Source organism: Ambystoma mexicanum, chromosome 5q, assembly GCF_040938575.1.
Source record: "Ambystoma mexicanum isolate Mex_15411 chromosome 5q, UKY_AmexF1_1, whole genome shotgun sequence".
Taxonomy (NCBI): Eukaryota; Metazoa; Chordata; class Amphibia; order Caudata; family Ambystomatidae; genus Ambystoma; species Ambystoma mexicanum.
In genome coordinates this window covers 1,034,251,839-1,034,272,664 of record NC_090933.1, presented here as the reverse complement: position 1 = coordinate 1,034,272,664, position 20,826 = coordinate 1,034,251,839, and the positions used below count along the sequence as shown (strand labels likewise).

At 48.6% G+C, this 20,826-nt stretch overlaps 1 protein-coding gene across 1 annotated transcript in view; it reads left to right on the top strand.

The window, feature by feature from the left end:
- Positions 1-17,755, top strand: part of RAD21 (RAD21 cohesin complex component) — a 359,826-nt gene extending 342,071 nt beyond the window's left edge. Inside the window, exon 14 of the mRNA XM_069621538.1 lies at positions 15,895-17,755. Coding sequence (XP_069477639.1) covers positions 15,895-16,086 — 192 coding nt within the window. The 3' untranslated portion in view covers positions 16,087-17,755. The remainder of the gene's footprint in view (positions 1-15,894) is intronic.
- Positions 17,756-20,826: the final 3,071 nt, after the last annotated feature.

Sequence of the window (20,826 nt, the reverse complement as noted above, 5' to 3'; positions counted from 1 at the left end):
CCTATCCAGGTATTCTCGAAGTAGTCCAGTAAATTTGTACATTCATCCTCATGATTTTTATAGTACTGACTTTCAATTAAATGTTCGTAATAAGTAATAACATGATTTTCCGGTACAAAAGCCAATGCAAAAAGTTTCTTAACGTTAATCTGAAAGTAACTGTCCTCCGTATATTTTGATCCCAAACCTAATTTTTGTATTTTTCTCCAAACACTTTGTGTGAAATGAAAAAAACATCCTTTTATTCTAGTTTCTTTGTACACGCTAGAAAAACCCTTGATTTGTGCTGTTTCATAATCCATGATTATTGTCTCTGGTTGCGAATCTGGTGTAGTTTCCTTAATTTTATTGTATATGATTTTGTATGCGTCCTCTGTTTTTTTTGGCATCAAAAAGTAAATCCGTGGTAATATTTTGTCATTGATTGTTCCATGTACGGTATAAAATTGAAAAAACGGGTGAGGGCATACCTTAAAAGTTGCGTCACTCTGCCAATTTTTGCTTTGACTTAGATGTTGAAAGTTTTGTGCGGTAGCGAACACCAAGATTTTGTCATTGTTTATTCCAATTGAGCCACAGTAAAAATTTTCTCCTCGTGCTGTAACCTTAAAAATATCCGGAATAGTTATATTTTCAAAGGATGTAGGTGGAGGGGGTAGGTTTTCACTAGTATGTTTGGCTCGGTTAATAGTGCGCTGCATTAAATTTTCAGCTGGTAATTGCGCTGTTACATGTGTTGGTAATTGGCCACAAACTTCTCTGAGTACAGATCCACTAGTTTCCCCCTCATGTTCTATTGCTTTTCTTTTTAGTTCCGTTAATGTTTTCCTGATTATATTTGTCTGATCAGGCATATGATTGTGTTCAGCTTTTCCCTTTACTTCTGTTCCCACTGTTACTGCGCGGGCTGTACATTTATTTTTCGCATATTCTGTGCAGCGCCAGTAAATTCTCTTTTCGCTGAAGCTCTTTATAGAATATGTATCCATTCCAAATTAACTGCTTTCCTCCCTTTTGGCTTTCTATAAATTCTACTTTGTTTTCCATTTTATCACCTGAAATGATACATAAAATTAGTTTTTTTGTGGTATTTTATACTATGTGTTTTATTGTACACGTTATTTTTTATAATGGTAGTGCGTCTTACTTTTTCTCCTGTTATAAGTACGAAAGAAGTGTAATCAATTGCCCGAAGTAACCTCTCAAGAGATGTTCTGTCAGGTAATGACGGTTTTCCACAGCCGTTACTGGTTTTCTGCTATCAAAAACAAGGTGCTTTACTCAGGAATGTTATCTAGTGTGTTAACCATTTCGTAACCTATCTTTATCTAGTGTAACAGACAAGTGGGTGATTACGGACGAAGGGGAGGGGGTGCTGGGATGGTTCGTGATGTAGGGTGAGGTTGGGGGGGGGGGGAAGACCCCCCAATAATTTCGGGTTATTGTCTATGATAATAGACCATTTTTTTTCGAAAAATTGACTTCCTCCATTGTATGTATAGGATGTCGACATTATTGTTTTCGACATTTTGACTATAAACCGCTGGGGACATTAATATATCACTGTTGCATTTAGAATCAGTTAGTAATAAGTCCAAGGAAAAGATTAGTTAGAACAACAAGAGACCACATTAATTCTTAAGCAGGCAAATACTTTTGGATACGCCAAGAAGTGTCCTTCAATACAATAGCTTAAGCCAAAGTCAATAGGCAAAAGTCTTGTATAGGATGAAGCACTTCTTGTAGTTAAGTGGAAAAGTATTTACACAAGTTATTGGGAGTCAATGTGAGCTGTAGGGTTGCAACATAGTTTCACAGTGACAAGTATCCAAATAAAACATACTCGAGGTTTCTTGATTAAACAATTATTTAAGTCTGTTTTAATAAGCCTTCTTTAGAAGGGAACAAATATGTAACACTTAAATTTACCTCAAAAGTACACACTCCGTTTCAGTAAATCAGTAGTTACCCATTCCACCTGACCTTGGGGAATTTGGGTGAGGAGATCACATTCAAGGGAGAAGCCCATAGTTCTCAATGAAGTTCCTATAGTAACCTGTGAGACCTAGAAAGGCTCTCACTTGGGTTTGGGTAGTAGGGGTGGCCCAGTCTTGTACATCCTGTACTTGTCTAGGCAATGGCCTTATTTCACTGCCTCCTACCTCATGTCCAAGGTAGACCGCTTTACACTGACGAATTTGACATTTACTCGCCATTATGGTCAGCTTGGCATGCTCAAGAGCCTGCAATACATATCCCAGGTGGTCGATATGTTCCTTCCAAGTAGACCTGAACACTGCAATGTCATCCAAGTATGCCATGCAGAAGTCCTCCATCCCATTCAGAACATGATTAACCATCCTTTGGGATGTAGCAGGTGTAGTCTTTAGTCCAAAGGGCATTACCTTAAACTGGTAGAGGCCTCCTGGGGTTGAAAATGCAGTATTCTCCTTGGCATGGTCAGAGCGTTTTGCCAATAGCCTGGGGATAGGTCAAATGTACTGAGGTACTTGGCTGAACCAAGCTTGTCCACCAGCTCATCTGTCTTGGGTAAAGGGCATCAGTCGTGGTGACTGCATTAAGGGCTCTATAGTCAACACATAATCTCGACTCCTTGGATCCTGTCTTTGGTACTAGTACAACTGGACTAGACCATGGACTTGTAGATGGCTCTATTACCCCGAGATCCAGCATCTTGTTGACCTCTTCCTTTATGTGGGTTCTTACATAGTCCGACATTCTGTAACCTCTGCTTTTAACAGGTAAACGGTCACCAGTGAGAATCTCATGCTGGCCCCAAGGGGTCAAGCCTGGTGATGGTGAGAACAGAGGGGCAAACTGAGTTGGAATTTTGCACTCCTCCTGTACCAGTGTTGTATCAGAAGAGAGATTAACTCCTTCTATCCTTCCATCTAAAGGTTGTCCCCTCTGCTCAAGAGGAGAGTGAACCTCTGCATGACCTGAGACTAGAAGCAAAGCGCCCAGGTCTGGTCTAGAGACATAGGCCTTTAGGCGGTTGGTGTGAAAGGCCCTGGGGGGCTCCTTAGGGTTGCCTGAGTACACCAAATAATTGACCTCCAAGTTTTCCTACAACCTTGAAGGGTCCAATCCATTTGTCCTGTAAGGCCCTCTGCCTTGTAGGTACCATAACTAGAACTATCTGGTCTTAAGTAAACTCAACCATGTTTGCCTTCTGGTCGTGCCATTGCTTTACCAGAGCCTGACCTGCTTTCAAGTTATCTGAAGCTTCTGTCATAATGCGTGTCGGTCTCCTTCGGAGACCCAACACATAGTCAGTGACTCTCACTGGCTTGTGGGAAAGAGCACTCTCCAACTCCAACTTGATTAGGTCCAATGGACCTCTAACCGGATGACCATAGAGGAGCTCAAAGGGTCTGAATCCAACCCCTTCCTGAGGGACTTCTATATAAGCAAAGAGAAGGCATGGCAGTAGTAGGTCCCACTTTCTTCTAAGGGGTTCTTCTAAAGCACCCATCATCCTCTTCATAGTTCTAGGAAACCTCTCTACCAACCCATTGGTCTGGGGCTCATAGGCTGTTGAGAACTTGTAGGTCACTCCAGTTTTTCCACATGGCCTGCATGTAGTAGGACATAAGGTTTGATCCCGTCAGAGATAACCTCCTTAGGAAAACCTACTCTGGTAAAAATACCAAGTAGGGCCTTAGACACAGCCTGAGCTGCGACAGTCCTCATAGGTATGGCTTCAGGTTATCTGGTAGCATGGTCTACCGCAACCAATATAAATCGGTTGCCTGAAGATGTTAGTACCACGTACTATCACCACCGGAGTGGTCCCCTGGTGCTCTATGATGTTGAAGGGTCTAAGGGACCAACAATGTTGATTCCTACCCTCCTCAAAAGGGACTCTCGCCACTGGGAGAGGCACTAAAGGTGTCACATTCTTGCCAGATGTCTGACAAGTGACAGCTTCTACATAATTTATCTACATCAGACCCCATTTTAGGCCAGTAAAAATAAAGAAATCCTTTCGTTGGTCTTCTTAAAACCTTAGCGAACAGCTGCTTACTGTATAAACTGGGGTCTTGCCTCCTGGGGCACTACAAGTCTTCTGTAGTCTTCTTGGGTAGACTCAATAGGTTCACTGTAGAGTTGGCAATCCTCCCAGTATAACCTGTGCTTCCCTGGCTCTTACCCTTCCTGGAAAGCTGCCTGTTGGCGAAGTCCTTCAAGAGTAGGACACTCTCTTTGACCTCTGCTGAAGTCTGCCCTACAGGGGGCACCTTTTGCCATTAAAGACTGCAGTTCAGGATGGTTTTTAGGATCCAGATCTCCAACAGGGGCGGGAGGTCTTCTTCCAGCTCTGTATCATCAGTAGCTGACTCAACCTCTTCCAGTTGGACCTCACACTCCGTCTCAGCTGGTGGAGTAGTCTGTCCTCTCGTGGATGTCCTGGTTTGATGCGCAGGAGTGCTATCTTTCTTGTTTCCTGAGACCTTGGGTTTCCCCTTTGTCTTTCTTCTTGGACATAGAAGTTGGCTTTTCCTGTGGACTGGGTGTTTAAGGTTCTTCTGTAACAACCCACTAAGTCATTTAAGGTGAGCTCTCTGGCCTTCCTAGTCTGCTTCTGCTTCCTCTTACTGGGAGGCCTGGGGGTGCTCGATACAACTCCAAGAGTTTTTAAGTCATTCCCTAGCAGGACTCTCCCAGGCACCTCACTTTGTACACTGACTGGTATTCTTAGTCGTATTGTTGCACTGGATGAGAGCTGGTAGTATTGGAACTATCTGGATAGGGCCTCCAGCAAGCTGAATGGGACCTTTTGGGTGCCTTAGCAACATCCTCAGGTTTGAAAAAGGTTTCATCCACCACCGTGATGCTGGCCCCAGTGTCTCTAATGGCAGTGGTCTCCTGACCATTTACAAGTACACTGTACTTGTAGTATTCTTGAGTTATCTGGTATAGAGTTATAGACTTCTACATTCTGCTGTTCCCACAGACCCAAGGACACAAACACTGGCAGACTCCAATGGGGCCTTCAGCCATTAGTTGAGTTTCCACTTGCCATATGTACGTCTCCCTCAGGGATGAAGGCTAAGGAGGCAGTGTGGACCCCTGAAGGTTTACCCCTACATCTGGATCACCTTTCACATGGTCAGTTGACCCACAAGCATAACATTTTCCAAATTTTTTGACAAATGAGGGTTTCTGCTGACCTCCCTCTGGTTTTACATCGGAGGTTTCACTAGACTGACCTGGTTTCCCATGTGGCTTATCCTTTTATGTCTGTGGCCCTCTTTTGGATGGGAGGTTTTAGAATACTCCGTCATCTTTCTTGCGCTACTTGCCCCTCATCCTTTTTATGAGTGCCCACAGAATCCTTGTGAAGTAGCCCTGTTGGCAACCCACAAGTCAGCAGCCTTTGCTAGCTTATTGGGATCAATCTCTTGAGTCAGCCAAGTGCTGTCTCAGCTCAGGAGAGCAGGCATCTGTTGGGGAGAATTCTCAATGTGCGAATGCTCCAGGGTGTCTGGGGTGGGCAGGAAGTGGGGGAGGTGCCATCTTCAGATTTTTACCGCACGTTCATGTGTTGGGATCCTCGTGCTATTGCTCTCGAGCGTTAGTGCTATTTTTTCACGTTTTTTCTCAAAAACTTCATTTTTTTCGGTCAAAAGAGCCTCAAGCTCCACCGACTCTCCATCCGATCAACGGGGACCCGTGTCGGATTCGTCTGCGCCCCTCAAGGGTGAAGATTTCGTCGAGCTACGCTTTTGGAGGACTCCAGAAGTTTCTCAGGCCTGGACATGGCCCAGGAGAAGGGAAGCTCGACGCCCGGAAAGCTGTTCAGGATCTGCCCTGGATGCCAGCTGCAGAACGTCTTTAAGGAGAACGAACACTCCTTTTGTCTCTACTGCTTACATGAGGACAAGACGCACGTGGAGAAGGACTGTGCGTTTTGCGGCAACATGTCGGAGCGGACCATGAAGGACCGCCATCAACGTCTCGCCAACTGGCTGGAAGGGAAGAGCCCGTCAGGCGAGAAGAAGAGGAAGAAATCCGAGCGGTCTTCTAAGACCTTTGAGGACGCCCCGGCGACGGGGGTCCAACACAAGGCCAAGCACCGCGAGTCCGCTGGCACCGGGAGCGCCGAACGGTCGGGCTCTACGGGCGCCAGGCAGGGCTCACCCTCCCCGGCACCTTCAACCACGAGCCAACGCTCTGGGTCGGGTAAGAGGAAGGGCGAGCACCCGGCGAAGCTCCTGGAGAGGCCCCGGTCGAGCTCGAAGGCCCCATCGGAGGGGGAGCGAGGCAGTGTCCCCCCCCCCTCAAGGATAAGGCGGTGAGCGCACCTAAGGTGGTGAAGGCCTTAATCCATCCGGCCAAGCCCTCTATCGATACTGTCGCGGCGGCCCTGGCTCAGCCTGTGGAGGCTACACCAGTGGTGGCGACCTCGGGGCTCAGTCTCCCTGCCACGTCGGAGGGAGTCCTCTTTTGTGCCCATCGATAGGACCCCCGTGAAACCCCCGGCGGGGAAGAAAAAGGGGGGGCAGGGCGTCGTCGTAGATTCGGCCTCAACCTCAGAGGAAGAGCTGATTGAGGTCTTAAGCCACGGCCTTGGCGTGGAAGAAGGACCGGCCCGTTGGGATGGATCCCGACGCAGGTGACGACGGGGCCCCTGATCGCCCGTCGGATTCCCCTCTGCCAGTGCCGCAAGACAACTCGGCGGCCATTTTGTTGGCTATACAGTCCTTTTTGTTCTGAGATAAGGACGAGACTACCATTGCCGACGGAGGAACCTCTCCCGTCGGGGGATCCTGAACCGGGACCTTCTGGTGCTCCCCCGCCCAAGAAAAGGAGGATTCACCCTCCACCTCCTTTTCAGCCGTCGTGCCCCGTCCAGCCCTCCTCCCCGTCCACCCGAGGGGATGATACGGGGACTGACACGGCAGCGACGGGTACGGACGACGAGGTATACGACGAGGATCTACCGTCGTCACCTCCCACCAGGGCTTCTCCGCCCGACGAGTTTGGATCGTTCCACTCCATGATCGCCAGGGCATCCGAGCTTTTCCAACTCTGCCCTGAGGAGAAGAAAAAGGAAGGATTCCTTTATCAACGGCGCGAGGCCAAGAGGAAGACGGTCCTCGCAGTGCCTCTACTGGACGACATTTGGGATGAGGACCTCGCCCTCCTCAAGAACCCTTCCACGACGCCAGCTAGAAGAGACCGGTACGAGAAGAAGTACCGGGTCCCGGACGCGGCCCCCCTGTGCCTCCTTGCGCAGCCTACCCCGGACTCCGTCGTCTCCGCGGCGGCCAGGAAGAAAGCGGGGGGGGGGTGCGGCCTCCACATCGACTTCCCCACCGGACGGCGAGGGAAAGAAATTGGACGCTATGGGACGCTGGGTCATCTCGTCGGCAGATTAAAGCGGCCAACGCCTTGGCTATCGTGGCCCGCTACGACAGGGAGTTATGGTACAAACTAGCTCCCCTGCTGGACTTCCTACCGGACGACAAGAGGGCGGATGCCCTGGAGATCCTACAGGAAGGCGAGGTGGCGTCGGACCACGCCATCACTATTGCGACGGACATCGCCGACACTGGGTTTCGCCAGTTGGACAACGGCGTGTGCCTTAGGCGGCGTGGATGGCTCAAGGCTACGGACTTCCGTCAAGACGTACAGACCAGAGTCCTGGACATGCCGTTCGATGGGAACAACCTGTTTGGGAAAACAGTGGACGATTCCCTCCAGGCCATTAAAGCGGACACTGAGACGGCCCGGGCCCTTGGGGTTCTGCGGCAACGACGGACGCCCTTTCGGAGCAGCGGAGGCAAGGGTGCCTCCAAAGGTTCCGGCGGCGGTTTCTCCACCTACCGTCAAGCGGCCCGCTCGTCGTCTCAGGAGGCCTACAGAGGACGAGGCAAGTCTGGCGGACCCCGCCGTCGTCGCCAAGGAGGTCAAGGCGGCAAAGCCTCGTCGAAACAGGATTGAACCGGCCGTGGGGTCGGGCCCCCACCGAAGCACCCCGGTGGGAGGCCGGCTGGCGAGCTTCATCAGCGTGTGGGAGTCCATCTCCACCGACCGTTGGGTGCTGGACGCCTTAGCCCGGGGCCACGCGCTCGAGTTTCAAAGAAGGTGCCCGCGCGTCCCCCCCCGTGGCCAGGAAAGAGCTTCACGTCCCTCAGCTTCTTCTGGAGGTAAAGGCGATGCTCAGGAAGGGCGTCATCGAACTCGTCCCAAAGAGGCTTCGGGGCTCCGGAGTTTACTCTAGATACTTCCTCGTAAAGAAGACTGGAGGATGGCGCCCCATCCTAGACCTGCGACGTCTGAACAAGTTCATCAAGGCGCAGAAGTTCCGGATGGTCACTCTCCAGCACGTCCTGGGGCAGCTGGAGGAAGGAGACTTCCTGTCGTCGTTGGATTTGGAGGATGCCTACTTCCATATTCCCATCCTAAAGGGGCACCGAAAATTCCTCAGGTTTGTGGTCCAAGGGCGTCACTACCAGTTCAAAGCCCTTCCCTTCGGACTACGGTCGGCACCCAGGGTATTCACCAAGTGCCTTGCACCGGTGGCGGCGCAGCTGCGCCGCGAGGGGATCCACGTCTACCCCTACCTGGACGACTGGCTCATTCGAGCCAAGACGAGGGAGCTCGCCGTGGAACACACGGCAAGGACCGTCCAACTTCTCTCGGACCTGGGATTCTCCGTGAACTACGCCAAGTCCCACCTGGTACCCGCGCAAAACGCACTGTTTCTGGGAGCGAAGCTCGACAGTGTCCCTTCTGGCCTCCCCGTCGGAGGAAAGGACCAGGTCCATCCTGGGCAAGGTACAGCGGATGTTGGTTTCCGACGCGGCCAAGGTGAGGTCCATCAAGTCCCTCCTCGGAATGATGTCTTCTTGCATCTACCTCATTCCCATGTGCAGGCTCCGGATGCGCCCGTTGCAGGAGTTCCTGGACGCGCGCTGGATCCAAACGACGGGCGGCTTCGAGGAGAGGATCACACTCGACGAGAGTTTCCGCCGAGCGGTCCGGTGGTGGGGCAACCGCGCGCATCTGACGGCGGGCATGGACTTCCAGACCCCAGACCACCAGGAGACAGTGACCACGGATGCCGCCCTGGAAGGGTGGGGAGCGCACACCGAAAATCTGTACGCGAGAGGCCTTTGGCTCCCGACGGAGAAGTTCCTCCATCAACGTCCTGGAGCTCCGTGCAGTGTTCTGGGCCCTCAGGTCCTTCCTTCCGTCCCTCAAGGGCAAGGTGGTGAGGATCTTCACCGACAACACCACCACCATGTTTTACATCAGGAAACAGGGCGGAACCAGGTCTCCAGCGCTGTCCAAGGAGGCGCGCAGGACCTGTGGCATTGGGCCGTCGCCCAAAGGATGTTTCTGGTGCAGTTTCATCTGGCAGGGATAAAAAACACCATCGCCGACTCACTCAGCAGGGAGCTGCGCTCGTGCCACGAGTGGGAACTACGGCAGGATCTAGTGGATCGCCTCTTCCGACGGTGGGGCACACCCCAGATCGACCTGTTCGCGACGGCGACGAACTCCAAGTGCCGGAGGTTCGCCAGCAGGTTTCCCCAGGTGAGGAGCATGGGCGATGCCTTCTCGTTCCCCTGGGAGGGCCTGTTCCTCTACGCGTTCCCTCCTTTGCCACTGCTAATCCGGCTCGTCAACCAGCTCAAGAGGTCACGGTGCAGGATGATCCTCGTCGCACCTGCGTGGCCGAGGCAGATATGGTTCCCGGACCTTCTGGACTTGTCAGCGTCCCCGCCAATCAAGCTGCCGGTGGACACGGATCTACTCTCCAGGGAAGGAGGCGCCATCCTCCACCACGACCCGAAATCGCTGAACTTGCAGGCCTGGCTCCTGCAGCGCTAGAGTTTGGAGGATACGACATACCGGCTGACTGCAGAGAGGTTCTTGCAAAGGCCAGGGCGTCCTCGACTCTTAAATGCTACGGACACAAATGGAAGAGCTTCTCTGTCTGGGGCCACGCACAGAAGATTAACCCTCTACGGATTACGGCTCCCCAGGTACTGCCGTACCTGCTGACGCTGGCCAAAGCTGGACTGGCACACGCGTCCATCAAGATTCATCTTGCTGCGATCTCCCGATACACCAGAACCACGGGCCGGACGTCCTTGTGGTCTCATCGTCTGGTGAAAGAGTTCATGAAGGGACTGTTCAGATCGTTCCCGCCGGTGAAGGCGCCGGCCCCGGCGTGGGAGCTCAACGTGGTGCTGACCAAGCTCATGGGACCTCTGTTCGAGCCTCTGCACTCGGCCCCGTTGAAGTTTCTGTCGTGGAAAACAGCGTTTCTTGTGGCCATCACCTCCGCACGACGGGTGGGAGAGATCCAGGCCCTTTCCTGCAAGGCCCCGTACTTGACTTTTCACGACACAAGGGTAGTGCTCAGGGCGCACCCCTCTTTCATGCCCAAGGTACCGTCGGACTTCCATCTCAACGAACCCTTGGTGTTGCCTGTGTTCTTCCCGTCGCCTTCGTCGCCGGCTGAGAGGACTTTGCACTCGCTGGATGTGGCTAGAGCGCTGAAGTTCTACGTGGACCGCACGAAGTGTTTTCGGAAGACGTCACAACTCTTTGTGAACTTTGGACCTGTCAATCAGGGGAAGGCTCTCTCGAAGGCTTCCATTTCCAGATGGCTCTCCGGCTGTATCATGTACTGTCATCGGTTGGCAAACCGACCGCTGCCTGGCCGTCCGAGAGCCCATTCCACCAGAGCGATCGCAGCTACCACGGCGTTCCTTTCTGGTGTGCCCCTGCTGGACGTATGCAGGGCTGCTACGTGGAGGTCGACGCACACCTTCACGAAATTCTACTGCGTCGATCGGGATTCCAGGGAGGAGTCCAGGGTCGGCCAAGCAGTGCTGCGCAACCTGTTCGCCTGAGGTGAGCCTGGTGAGGAGGTAAGATTGCTTGATGTTGAGTTTGATGTAATGCTTAATGTTGAGCCTTTGCCACCTCCCGTGGTTGTGCATGTGTGTACTGCTATGTATTCTTTATTCATGAGCATGTGAATCCATGCCAGACCCCATGCTGGAGAAGGAACAAGTTACTTACCTGTAACTGTTGTTCGCCAGCATGGGTCTGGCATGGATTCACATGCGAACCCTCCCGCCTACCCCTCTGCGGCTCTTCACTTGGTCATACTGCCACTTCACGTGCTTCCAAATCTGAAGATGGCTGCCAGAGGCGGTGCTTAGGTAGAGGGCAGTCATTGGCTGTGGTCAGTATGACGCAGAGACCAGTGATTGGTTATTACTACGAAAGACAGATCAGAAACGAAACTGATACTGTTTTTTTTTCTTTACCGAGGATTCCCAGCCTGACGACGGGGAATATTCATGAGCATGTGAATCCATGCCAGACCCATGCTGGAGAACAACAGTTACAGGTAAGTAACTTGTTCCTTCTTCAAAGACTTCTAAAACACTGTGCAAAGACTTTTCTACTTGCCTACCAGGAGTGCTTCAGCCCATATAAGACTTTTGCCCATTGACTTTGGCTTAGCCTGTTATACTGAATGACTCTGCTTAAAGGATCCAAAAGTATTTGTCTACTTAATGTTTGTGGTCTCTTGTTTGTTCTAATAACCTTTTCCTTTGACCAGGTTCTAAGAGCAATCTAAATGCAAACAGTAAAATATTCATGTCCCCAGCACCCTAGCTATTAAAGTCACCAGAGGGTGTAGGTTGCGACTGTGGGCCATCCCTGTACTAAGAGTGTACAGTTTTTGGAGTGTATTTGTGTGTTGCTTTTATATTGCTCCCTTCTGAAGAAGGCTTATTCAACTGACAAAATTAATAATGGTTTATTCAAGAAACCTTGTGTGCAAGTGTTTATTTGAATACTTGCCACTGTGAATCTATGTAACTCCCCTACAGCTCACATTGACCCCTCTTGAGAGAAGCCTGGCTGCTCAACACGCTAACAACCTGTGTAGTACAAGCTTATACCAAAGGTTGGTTTCTTATTGCCAGGAGGTCAGGGTTGTTGTAGTGCACTGCATACAATCTTGCCTAACAGCCCTCACAGCAAGGTTCTTGAACCGGTCACGCTAGGACATCTCAACCTCTCGGGCTAATCTAGAAATCGTATAGGACACCAGGAGCAAATCTACTAGGGCCCAGTATAAAAGAGTGTACCAGGTTCTGTCACTGGGCAGACTTGAAGGGCTTACACCCTCTAAACTGTTGCCTGGACAACGTGCTCTCCTTTTCGGCGCATCTCACCCATTCAGGTATGCAGGTGGACACTTGCCACACATAGTTGGCATCCATTTGGGCATACAGAAACTCGGAGGAGAGTTTTTCTTCTTCTAACCCAATTGTCAGGAGACATTAGCGGGTCTCGCCAGGCTTGACCAGCCCATCAAGAGTTTGGACAAACCTTTCGAACCACTGGTGTCCGCGGACATCAGGCTGGTCACCATTAAGACGGCCTTGTTGGTCGGCCTCACCTCGGCTCGCAGAATCAGTGAAATCCAGGCGCTGGTCGCCTCGGAACCATACACTACGTTATACAGGGGGAAGGTGGTCCTCCGGACACACCCAGCTTTCCTGCCTAAGGTACGGTCTGCGTTTCACATAAACAAGGACATGGTGCTGACTACGTTCTTCGCAGATCCTAAGGACGAGGCACAGACAGTCCTGCACTACTTGGATGTCAGGCGGGCACTGAAATTCTACTTGGACAGTACTAAGGGCTTCCGCAAGTCGGACACCCTATTTATCACCTTTGGTGGTTCAAGACCCGGGTATCGGGGATCCAAGGCCACCATAGCCCGGTGGATGGTCTCGGCCATCAAAGAAGCCTACGAGGGGGCAGCATAAGCCACTACCGGCCAGCATGCATGCCCATGCAGTCAGAGCCAAGGCAACGGCCATCACCTTCCAGCGGCATGTCCCCTGGCAGGTAATAAGCACGGCAGCCACTTGGGCCACCCCTTCGGCTTTCTGCAAGCATTACTGTTTGGATGCCGGCTCTAGATCAGATGCAGCTTTCAGAGAGGCGGTTCTTAGAAACCTGTTTAAGGAAGGTATCCGCTCCACCCTGGGGCTACTCAGTTGTAATCGCCCATGCAGTATGGAGGAAAGGGGATGGGACTGTTGGGCAAAGTTTGAATGCAGTACCCTCTGGAAACACTACAAGCAACTATGATGACGGGTGTAAGCAAACCAACCTTTGATAGAAGTCTGTACTACAGTTTTGGTAGCGTTTTGAGCAGCCAGGCTTATCTCGAGAAGGGAAATGTGAGCAGTAATGACGTTACACAGAGGTCTACAATCAGAGGTGTTTAAATAAACTCGGTTTCTTTGATAAATTCTTATTAATGTATTTGTCAGTTCTAAAACATTAAATAGAAGGAGGCAATCGTATAGTGCCACACAAATATACTTCAATACTATGCACTCTAAGTTTCTGAATCAGATAAGACCCTTTTGGGATAGCCCACAGACACAACCTACAACCACAGATAACTTTAGTAGCAAGTTTACTGGGGACATGAATATCTTACTGTTGGCATTCAGAATAATTTGTAAGGAGTAAAAGGCAAAGGTTATTAGAACATAAAGGGTTACAATATTTCTTAGTGTAGATATTGAGTTCACCAGAAGAGTCAATTCAGTAGGCTAGGCCAAAGCAATGGGCTAAAGTCTTGGATAGGATAAATCAGTTCTGGTAGTTAGACGGAAAAGTCTCTGCACAAGTTCTCAGACGTAGTTTGTAGAAAGAAGAATCATATGTTTGGTCACAAGCTGATTAGGCCTGTGAGTTGCAAAAGTTCCAACCACTTTCACGGTGAGGCAAGTACTGTCTTGTTTCACAGTACCTTACAATGAAGAAAGAGCCAGCTGATGACTTCTGTGCCTGGCAGTTCCTGCTGATCTTGCTGTTCCTGGGCCTCAGTCGGGGGACTCCTGCACTGCACTTGAAAAGTCAAAAGCTCGTAACTGGCAAACTTCAATTTCAGTGGCTGTGAGTAACGCACACAAACTGGTGTCCCTCTCCCTGGTCCTACGGTTTCCTGCAGCAACTCTGAGGAAATTCAACCAGCTCCGAGGTGGTTGCCAGGTGGCTTACTTGTAAGTTGATTGGTCCCACCAACTCAAAGGGAGAACTCGTCCTTGCAGGGGCTTCTCTGTCTGTGAACTTGGCAATTCGGACCTGCAGCAGGGCTTCAACGGTCCAGGAGTTGCAGCAGCCATCCTCTTCAAGATGATCTTTGGTTCCTTCGTTCCAGTGGTCGACTCTGCCTTCCAAGCCAAGAGACTCACCTTTTATTCAGTTCTCTCCCATTCATTCTAGCCTGTCACTCACCCAGCAGGGTGGCTGGCCTTGCTGGACAGTTGGCCAGCCAATCGCCACAGTGTGCATTTGGGTCTCCTAGGGGACGAAGCACAGGGAGTTTTGGGCTCCTCCCTCACTTCCTGCCCCCCCAGACACGCTGGCGCCAGAGGAACTCCTGAAGCCCGCCAAAGGCAAATGAACAAATAGGCCAAACCTAATGTTTCCAGAGCTACGAATAGTTTGCGGTCGGGACAAATCATGGTAGTTGTAAAACCACTGCCACCAGCCACTCTAAGAGGACAGGGTAGCATTTGACTGCTACATGAGTATCGAGACACAGGGGATACTAATGTAACCCCTCCAGCACTCTATTGTAAGATAGGATGTGCTAGGTCTAGGAATTTTAAAGACTAGTAATGTCAATTTCACTTTACTTACTCTTGGAAACAGTAGTTTATCCCAGAGAAGGTATTTGAACCTTGTGAAAGCCTGAACAGGCTTCCCTGTGCCATTGCGCTGAGGGTGCTGTGTGACACAAATGAAAAGATGCCTATGGAGTTGGTTAGAATCCATAACCAAAGAAAACATGAGTAAAACCACATCAAAATACATGAGTGGGGAAAAAGGGGCACACTCTCGAGATAAAAAAAATCAAGGCCTCAAAATCCAGCAAAGTTGCTGGGGGTCTCTAAGGTGAAGGGAATTGGCACATTTTTGAGAATTCTCCCTAAGGGATGTAAGAGTAATTAGAAGTTACTCACCGTAGTGTCTAAAGTACTTAGTCCCCTTTCCTAAGTATACGTCCCACCACCTAATAAAACTGGTGTCATTAGGCAATATTAACCTATTGTCGACGCATCTATGGGGACTCGGGTGTGGTGCCAGAGGGCAGAGTCAGGGTAGCGCATGCTCCCAGGGCTGCACCCCATCGCGCCTCTAAATTTAAAGGAAGATTTTTTTCTGATGAAAAAGGTTCCATCGCCCATCTTTTGGAAGGGACGCAGATGCAGTATGATGTTAGTCACTATGGTGAGTAACTTATAATTATTCTTCATGAGCATGTGAATCCATGCCAGACCCCATGCTGGAGAAGGACCAAGTTACTTACCTGTAACTGTTCTCCAGCATGGGACTAGCATGAATTCACATGGCAACCTTCCCTCCTGCCCCTCTGTGTCTCTTCTTGGTCATAGTGCCACTTTACATGTTACCAAATCTGAAGATGGTTGCCTGGGGAGGGGCTTAGTCAAAGGGCAGTCATTGGCTGTGGACACTATGACCCAGAGCTCAGTGATTGGTTTAGGAAAGACAGACAGTTAATTTTTCTTTTACCGAGCATTCCCAGCCGGACGACGAATATTAAAGAGCATGTGAATCCATGCCAGACCCATGCTGGAAAACAGTTGCAGGCAAGTAACTTGATCTTTAGTTTTATTTAGTACTTAGTTGGTTTGTGACCTAGTAAAAAGTAGTATAATGCAAGCCGCTTCTTTTCATGCTTGTGGTCTACGTGCACTCCATCCCCTCTTTAGAACAGTAATATTGCATGAAATATGGTGTCTGAATGGTAATCTTGATCTGTTTCATTTACAGAGAGTTCTGGCTAAAACTGGGGCAGAATCTATAAGTTTGCTTGAGCTCTGTGTGAACACTAACAAAAAGCAAGCCGCAGCAAAGTTCTACAGTTTTTTGGTACTTAAAAAGCAACAAGCTATCGAGCTGACGCAACCTGAGCCATATAGTGACATCATTGCAACACCAGGACCAAGATTCCACATAATTTAAAGAATTGGACTTAAATGGCTAGTGTGACTTTCGCTAGCTGAATGCATTGCCCCCATGTGTAGGGCGCTTAGATTGTTGCATATGATCTAGGGTGTTTATCGTCTGTACAGTTTTTTTTTTGTGTGAGCACATCTATTTTTATGGAAACCACAGGGGTTTGCGGACTTGAATAATAAGGCAGAAAAAGGAATGCTTCACGGACCCTTTAAATTGTGACAAAAGGAAAGCAAGCATTCGTGACAGTGGTGGCGATTTTGATACTTTCATCAACCAACATGTTGGCTATGAATACTGGAATTTGAAAACTCATTGATTTTTGCAGCCCAAGGATATAGTTTGCCAAATGTCATTACTTTGTATACACTGGATGGACTTTAGGCATCTACCTTACGTTGAAATATTTGACATTTATCACTGCCTGACTTTTTTTAAACTCTTATTTTTTAAAATGTGAAAATTCACAATTGTGGCGTTTGGATGAGGTACCTGATTTGCAATCAGTGTTTAGTTCTGTTAAGGTGGCAAATGTGACTCGGGAGCATTTGTAGTAAAATGTCTCCCAGTACAACAGTGCTATTGACCCACGCAACCTCTTCCTTTTCTGGTCATTGAGAATATTCTCCCTTGAACAGTGAGTTTTGGGTAAGATATGCTTCATCATGTTGATCACATGTTGCTTATTTTATCTTTCATAGCAGTATGCATTTCTCCACTGGTTTAATTCTTGATGCAGTCTTTCAAATGTAAGCTTGCTTAAGGGCCAGTATTGATCACTCTTTGCCCTCTGCCTTATATACCGAGCAAGTCGAAATTGCTTCCCTTCTAGCCGGCCCAAAAACTGGTCCGGAATTGAAACTTTTAAATATAAATTTTAATGTAAATTATCTTTTGAAGATATTATTTTATGAATCACTGTCCTCAATCTTATCAGTTAATGTAAAGGCATATTTTCATTACCCATCTGTCTTAAAGATATGATGCTGTAAATTATGCTGAATTAGCGATTAGTTTAATATTCATTGAACACAACATAAGCTTCATAAATTTAGTACCAGCTCCTTTAATATATTTATTGTTTAAATGTTACTTCATTTTCCTGAACTGCATTCTTGTGTTTTGAACTTGCTTTTTAAAAAACTTTGTACATGCTTTTACTTGTGCAAAAAAAAAGTACAGGCTTTACTGTTACAAGAAAGGAAAAGAAACCCTCGATAATTATGTGAATGGCAAAAGTTTATGCTTCAAACGTTTTTTATAGATATATATGTATATAAATAGCTAAATTATTCACAAAGTTCTGGTGTCATGTTGGCACTTGTGAATGATTCTCCTTTGGGACTTGGGATATGCCCAACCATGTAAAATTATGTGAAAATGTTTTAAAGAATTTGTGAGACTGGATAAGTTTTAATATGACCTTTTAAGAGATAATTGTAAAAAATAAATGGTTGCAGCTACTTTTTTATTTTCAACATGTGCCTGTAAAACCATGCTTTCCCCTTTGTATAAAAAGACATTGTAGATATATTGAATGTTTAATTATAGAAAGTTAATCATTTTCTTGTTAACACATTTTTAGTCTAAGGTTTTGTCTCTTATCAAGGTTAAAATTCTCAAATAGTTAAATGATGTTATGTATAATTTTTCTAATAAAAGTTGTGCTAAAGCTCTTGGGTGTTTGAAGATGCTTTGGCTAAATGACCCTAAATAAACCTGAGACTGCTGTGACTTTTCTGAAACATGCCATAGCTGGAATATTTAGTTCAGATAAAGAAAAATAGAATGACACTATGTCTACCTCAAGGGGGGGGTTTGTGTGATTAGAAACTATCCAGGACAGCCAAGTTCACACCACTGTTATAACCCAATGTGCCTTTGCTTGCTTTCCTCTTCAAATTTGTCTGTCGAAGGGTTCTGTCCAAGAAACTTGTGTCTGGAACATTTTTGCAACATTTGTACTTTCAGAACAAGTTGCATCAGACGGGCAGTAAACGTGAGCTCCGAGGGACAACAGAGATGAGTGATTTTTCTTTAACTGGTCAAATGGTTGTTTTGAAATCCTATGGGGAAATTACAGATTTCTCTGGAAAATAACCATGACACAGGAGGTGTGCTACTCCAGGGCTTAATATTACGCATTCCTGTAGATCAGAAAGACCCTATTTTCTGAAGACTGGTGTTAGGCTATAAGAACATTACCTATGCTAAAACATCTACGGCCTTTCCACCGTTGTCTTCCCCAGCAAGGGGGACTGGAGCATGTTGTGCGGCCACATAGTCTAGAGGGCCAGCACACAGGGCCACTCTTTTGCGTTTCAGGGCAGCTGCCATTAAATCATTTTTAACTAGCAATATGGACTCCATATAACATTCAGGAACTGAGGTGTGGTGTTACAAGTTTTCTGAAGTCCAACTAGTGGTTTAGTAACCACTGAGACAGTACAAAATGCCACTCTTACTGTAAGTACCACCTGAGTATTTGGTAGTGTAGACTAAGCAGCCAGGCTCATCTTGGGAGGGAGAGAGGGCTGTAGGAAGGTACAAAGAACATGTAATATACCTAGGGTTCAACAAACACTTACAATCGGAGGTATTCTAAAAAATAAAGTTCGAATGGATTGTGTCCTCCAACGTATTCCTCATCTGACATGTCCACAGCCTTCGGAAAGTTTTTTGCCAGAGGGTGCTCTTGCGTCGATGGTGTCGGGTGGATGTCCCTCGATGGCCTCTGTCGAGGGTTACGTCATTGGATGTTATAAGTAGTACGCACGGCCTCAGTTCTGTTTTTTCTGAAAATGTTTGCTTTGCGAGCTCGGCGCGCCTCGTGTCTTCTACTTAGTATTGTGCGATTTGTCTTCCACCCCGACGACCCTGCGGTCTTGCTTCAAGAAATGTCGGGACTGCAGGTCCAAGATGTCCATCACGGACCTACACCGTATCTGCTTTGGTACCTGGGCGAGGACCACGCCACGTACCACTGCTCTAAGTGCCAGCCGTTGACCTCCAAGGCCTTGCGGGAGCGTAAGGGGAAATTGAAGGTAGGGCGTGTTTCCAAGCCCCATAAATCCAAATCTACTGGTATGTCGACCAAGTTGAGTCTCCTCGTCGGAAGACGTCCATGAGATCTAGGTCCCAGAGTGGTTCACGCCACTCGTCAAGGTGGTCCTGGAAGCGGCGTCACCGGTCGCATTACCCGTCCTCATCAAATGACTACCAAGGAAAAAGTCCTGCCCCACTAAATCCTCTACCCCCGAGGAATGGGCGTCATTTTGGGAGCAAATGTTAGATATGTAAATCTCACGGCACCGTTCTGTCCGAGCCTCCGGTTGAAGCGGCAAGGAACGGTCTCGGACGGATGCTCGTGCGCCCGCAGTCCTGTGTAGTTGGCACAATAAACATCGGGAGCTATAGGTCCCGTTCGGACAAGGCATCAGGGGATCGCCAGAGACGTGCCAGGTTGTGGTCTTCGTCTCCCACTAATCTGTCCAAGCCTGAGAAGGTGTTGGCAACGTGTCAGTCAAATGAGTCTGTTGGGTCTTTACCCGCGATCAGACCTTCGAAACCTTTGGCGCCATAATCAACGCCTTCAGTGACCTTGATGCAATCGCGCCTACTGGGCAAAATGTTCAGCCAAATGCCCCTGGTGCTGTTGAGCCTCCTGCTAAGTCTGTGAAGCCCGTCTCTGATCAGAGGTGTACTCCTCTCCCTCGGAAAGAGTTCTTTCAGTCTGCTTCAAAATATTTGAGGATGAATAGGGTTCTGATGAGGTTGGACATTTTGGTCTACCTTGTGGGACGCCTGGTGTTCTGAAAGGTCTCATTTTCTGTGGAAAGTCGGATTGAGGATCTGCATCAGTCCTTGCATGATGCCAGTGGCCTAGACCCATCTCCTGAGATGGAGTTTAAGCCCGAGCCTGGTGATCATGCTATCTGAGAGTGATGTTGAACGTTGTGGAGTACCTGGGTTGGTCCAGGCCTCCGGTGGCTTATGATCAGGATGACATTACAGACATCTTGGATCAGGGTCCATCCACTGACCCGGTGTTGCCATTTCATGTGGATTTGCAAAAGAGGGTGGCTGCTACTTGGCATTCCCCAGAGTCTATTCCGGCAGTTAACCAGTCTTTGTCAAAGAAATACTGCCCACCCAGTAGGTACCCCGGCTACCTGTCCACACACCTCACTTGCGAGAGTTTGTTGGTCCAGGCGGCTACAGCCACCTCGAAGCAGGCAGGAATACCCTACCATCCCTCCTAATAGGGACGATAAACACATGGATGGGCTCGCAAGGTATTTTCTGCTGGGAGTATGGCAGTGAAATTGGTCAACTCAACCTGTGCCTTGGGAAAACGTTTGCACACTGAAATTGTATTTTGCTTGCGGATGAGCATATTACTGAAAAGGATGGCTTTCTAGCTATTGTGTAGGATGGCAAGGATGCCGTGTGTGAATCCCTTCTGTCTGAGTTGGACACTGGGGATAGTGTTGCAAGGTCCATGGCTACGAACACTGTGATTCGCAGATTTGCATGGTTGCGGAAGTCCAGTTTTGCACCCGATGTGCAGGCCCATCTTCTCAACATGCCCTTTGACGGGTCGCATCTTTTTGGCAACAATGCTGACGAGAGCCTTGAGGTTGCAGACCTAAAAAGCAGCTGCTAAATCTTTGGGCGCAGCAGTTCGGCAACCGCAGCCTTTTCGGCCTATGGGACAACAATGGAGGGGTGGTTCCTTTTTGCTAT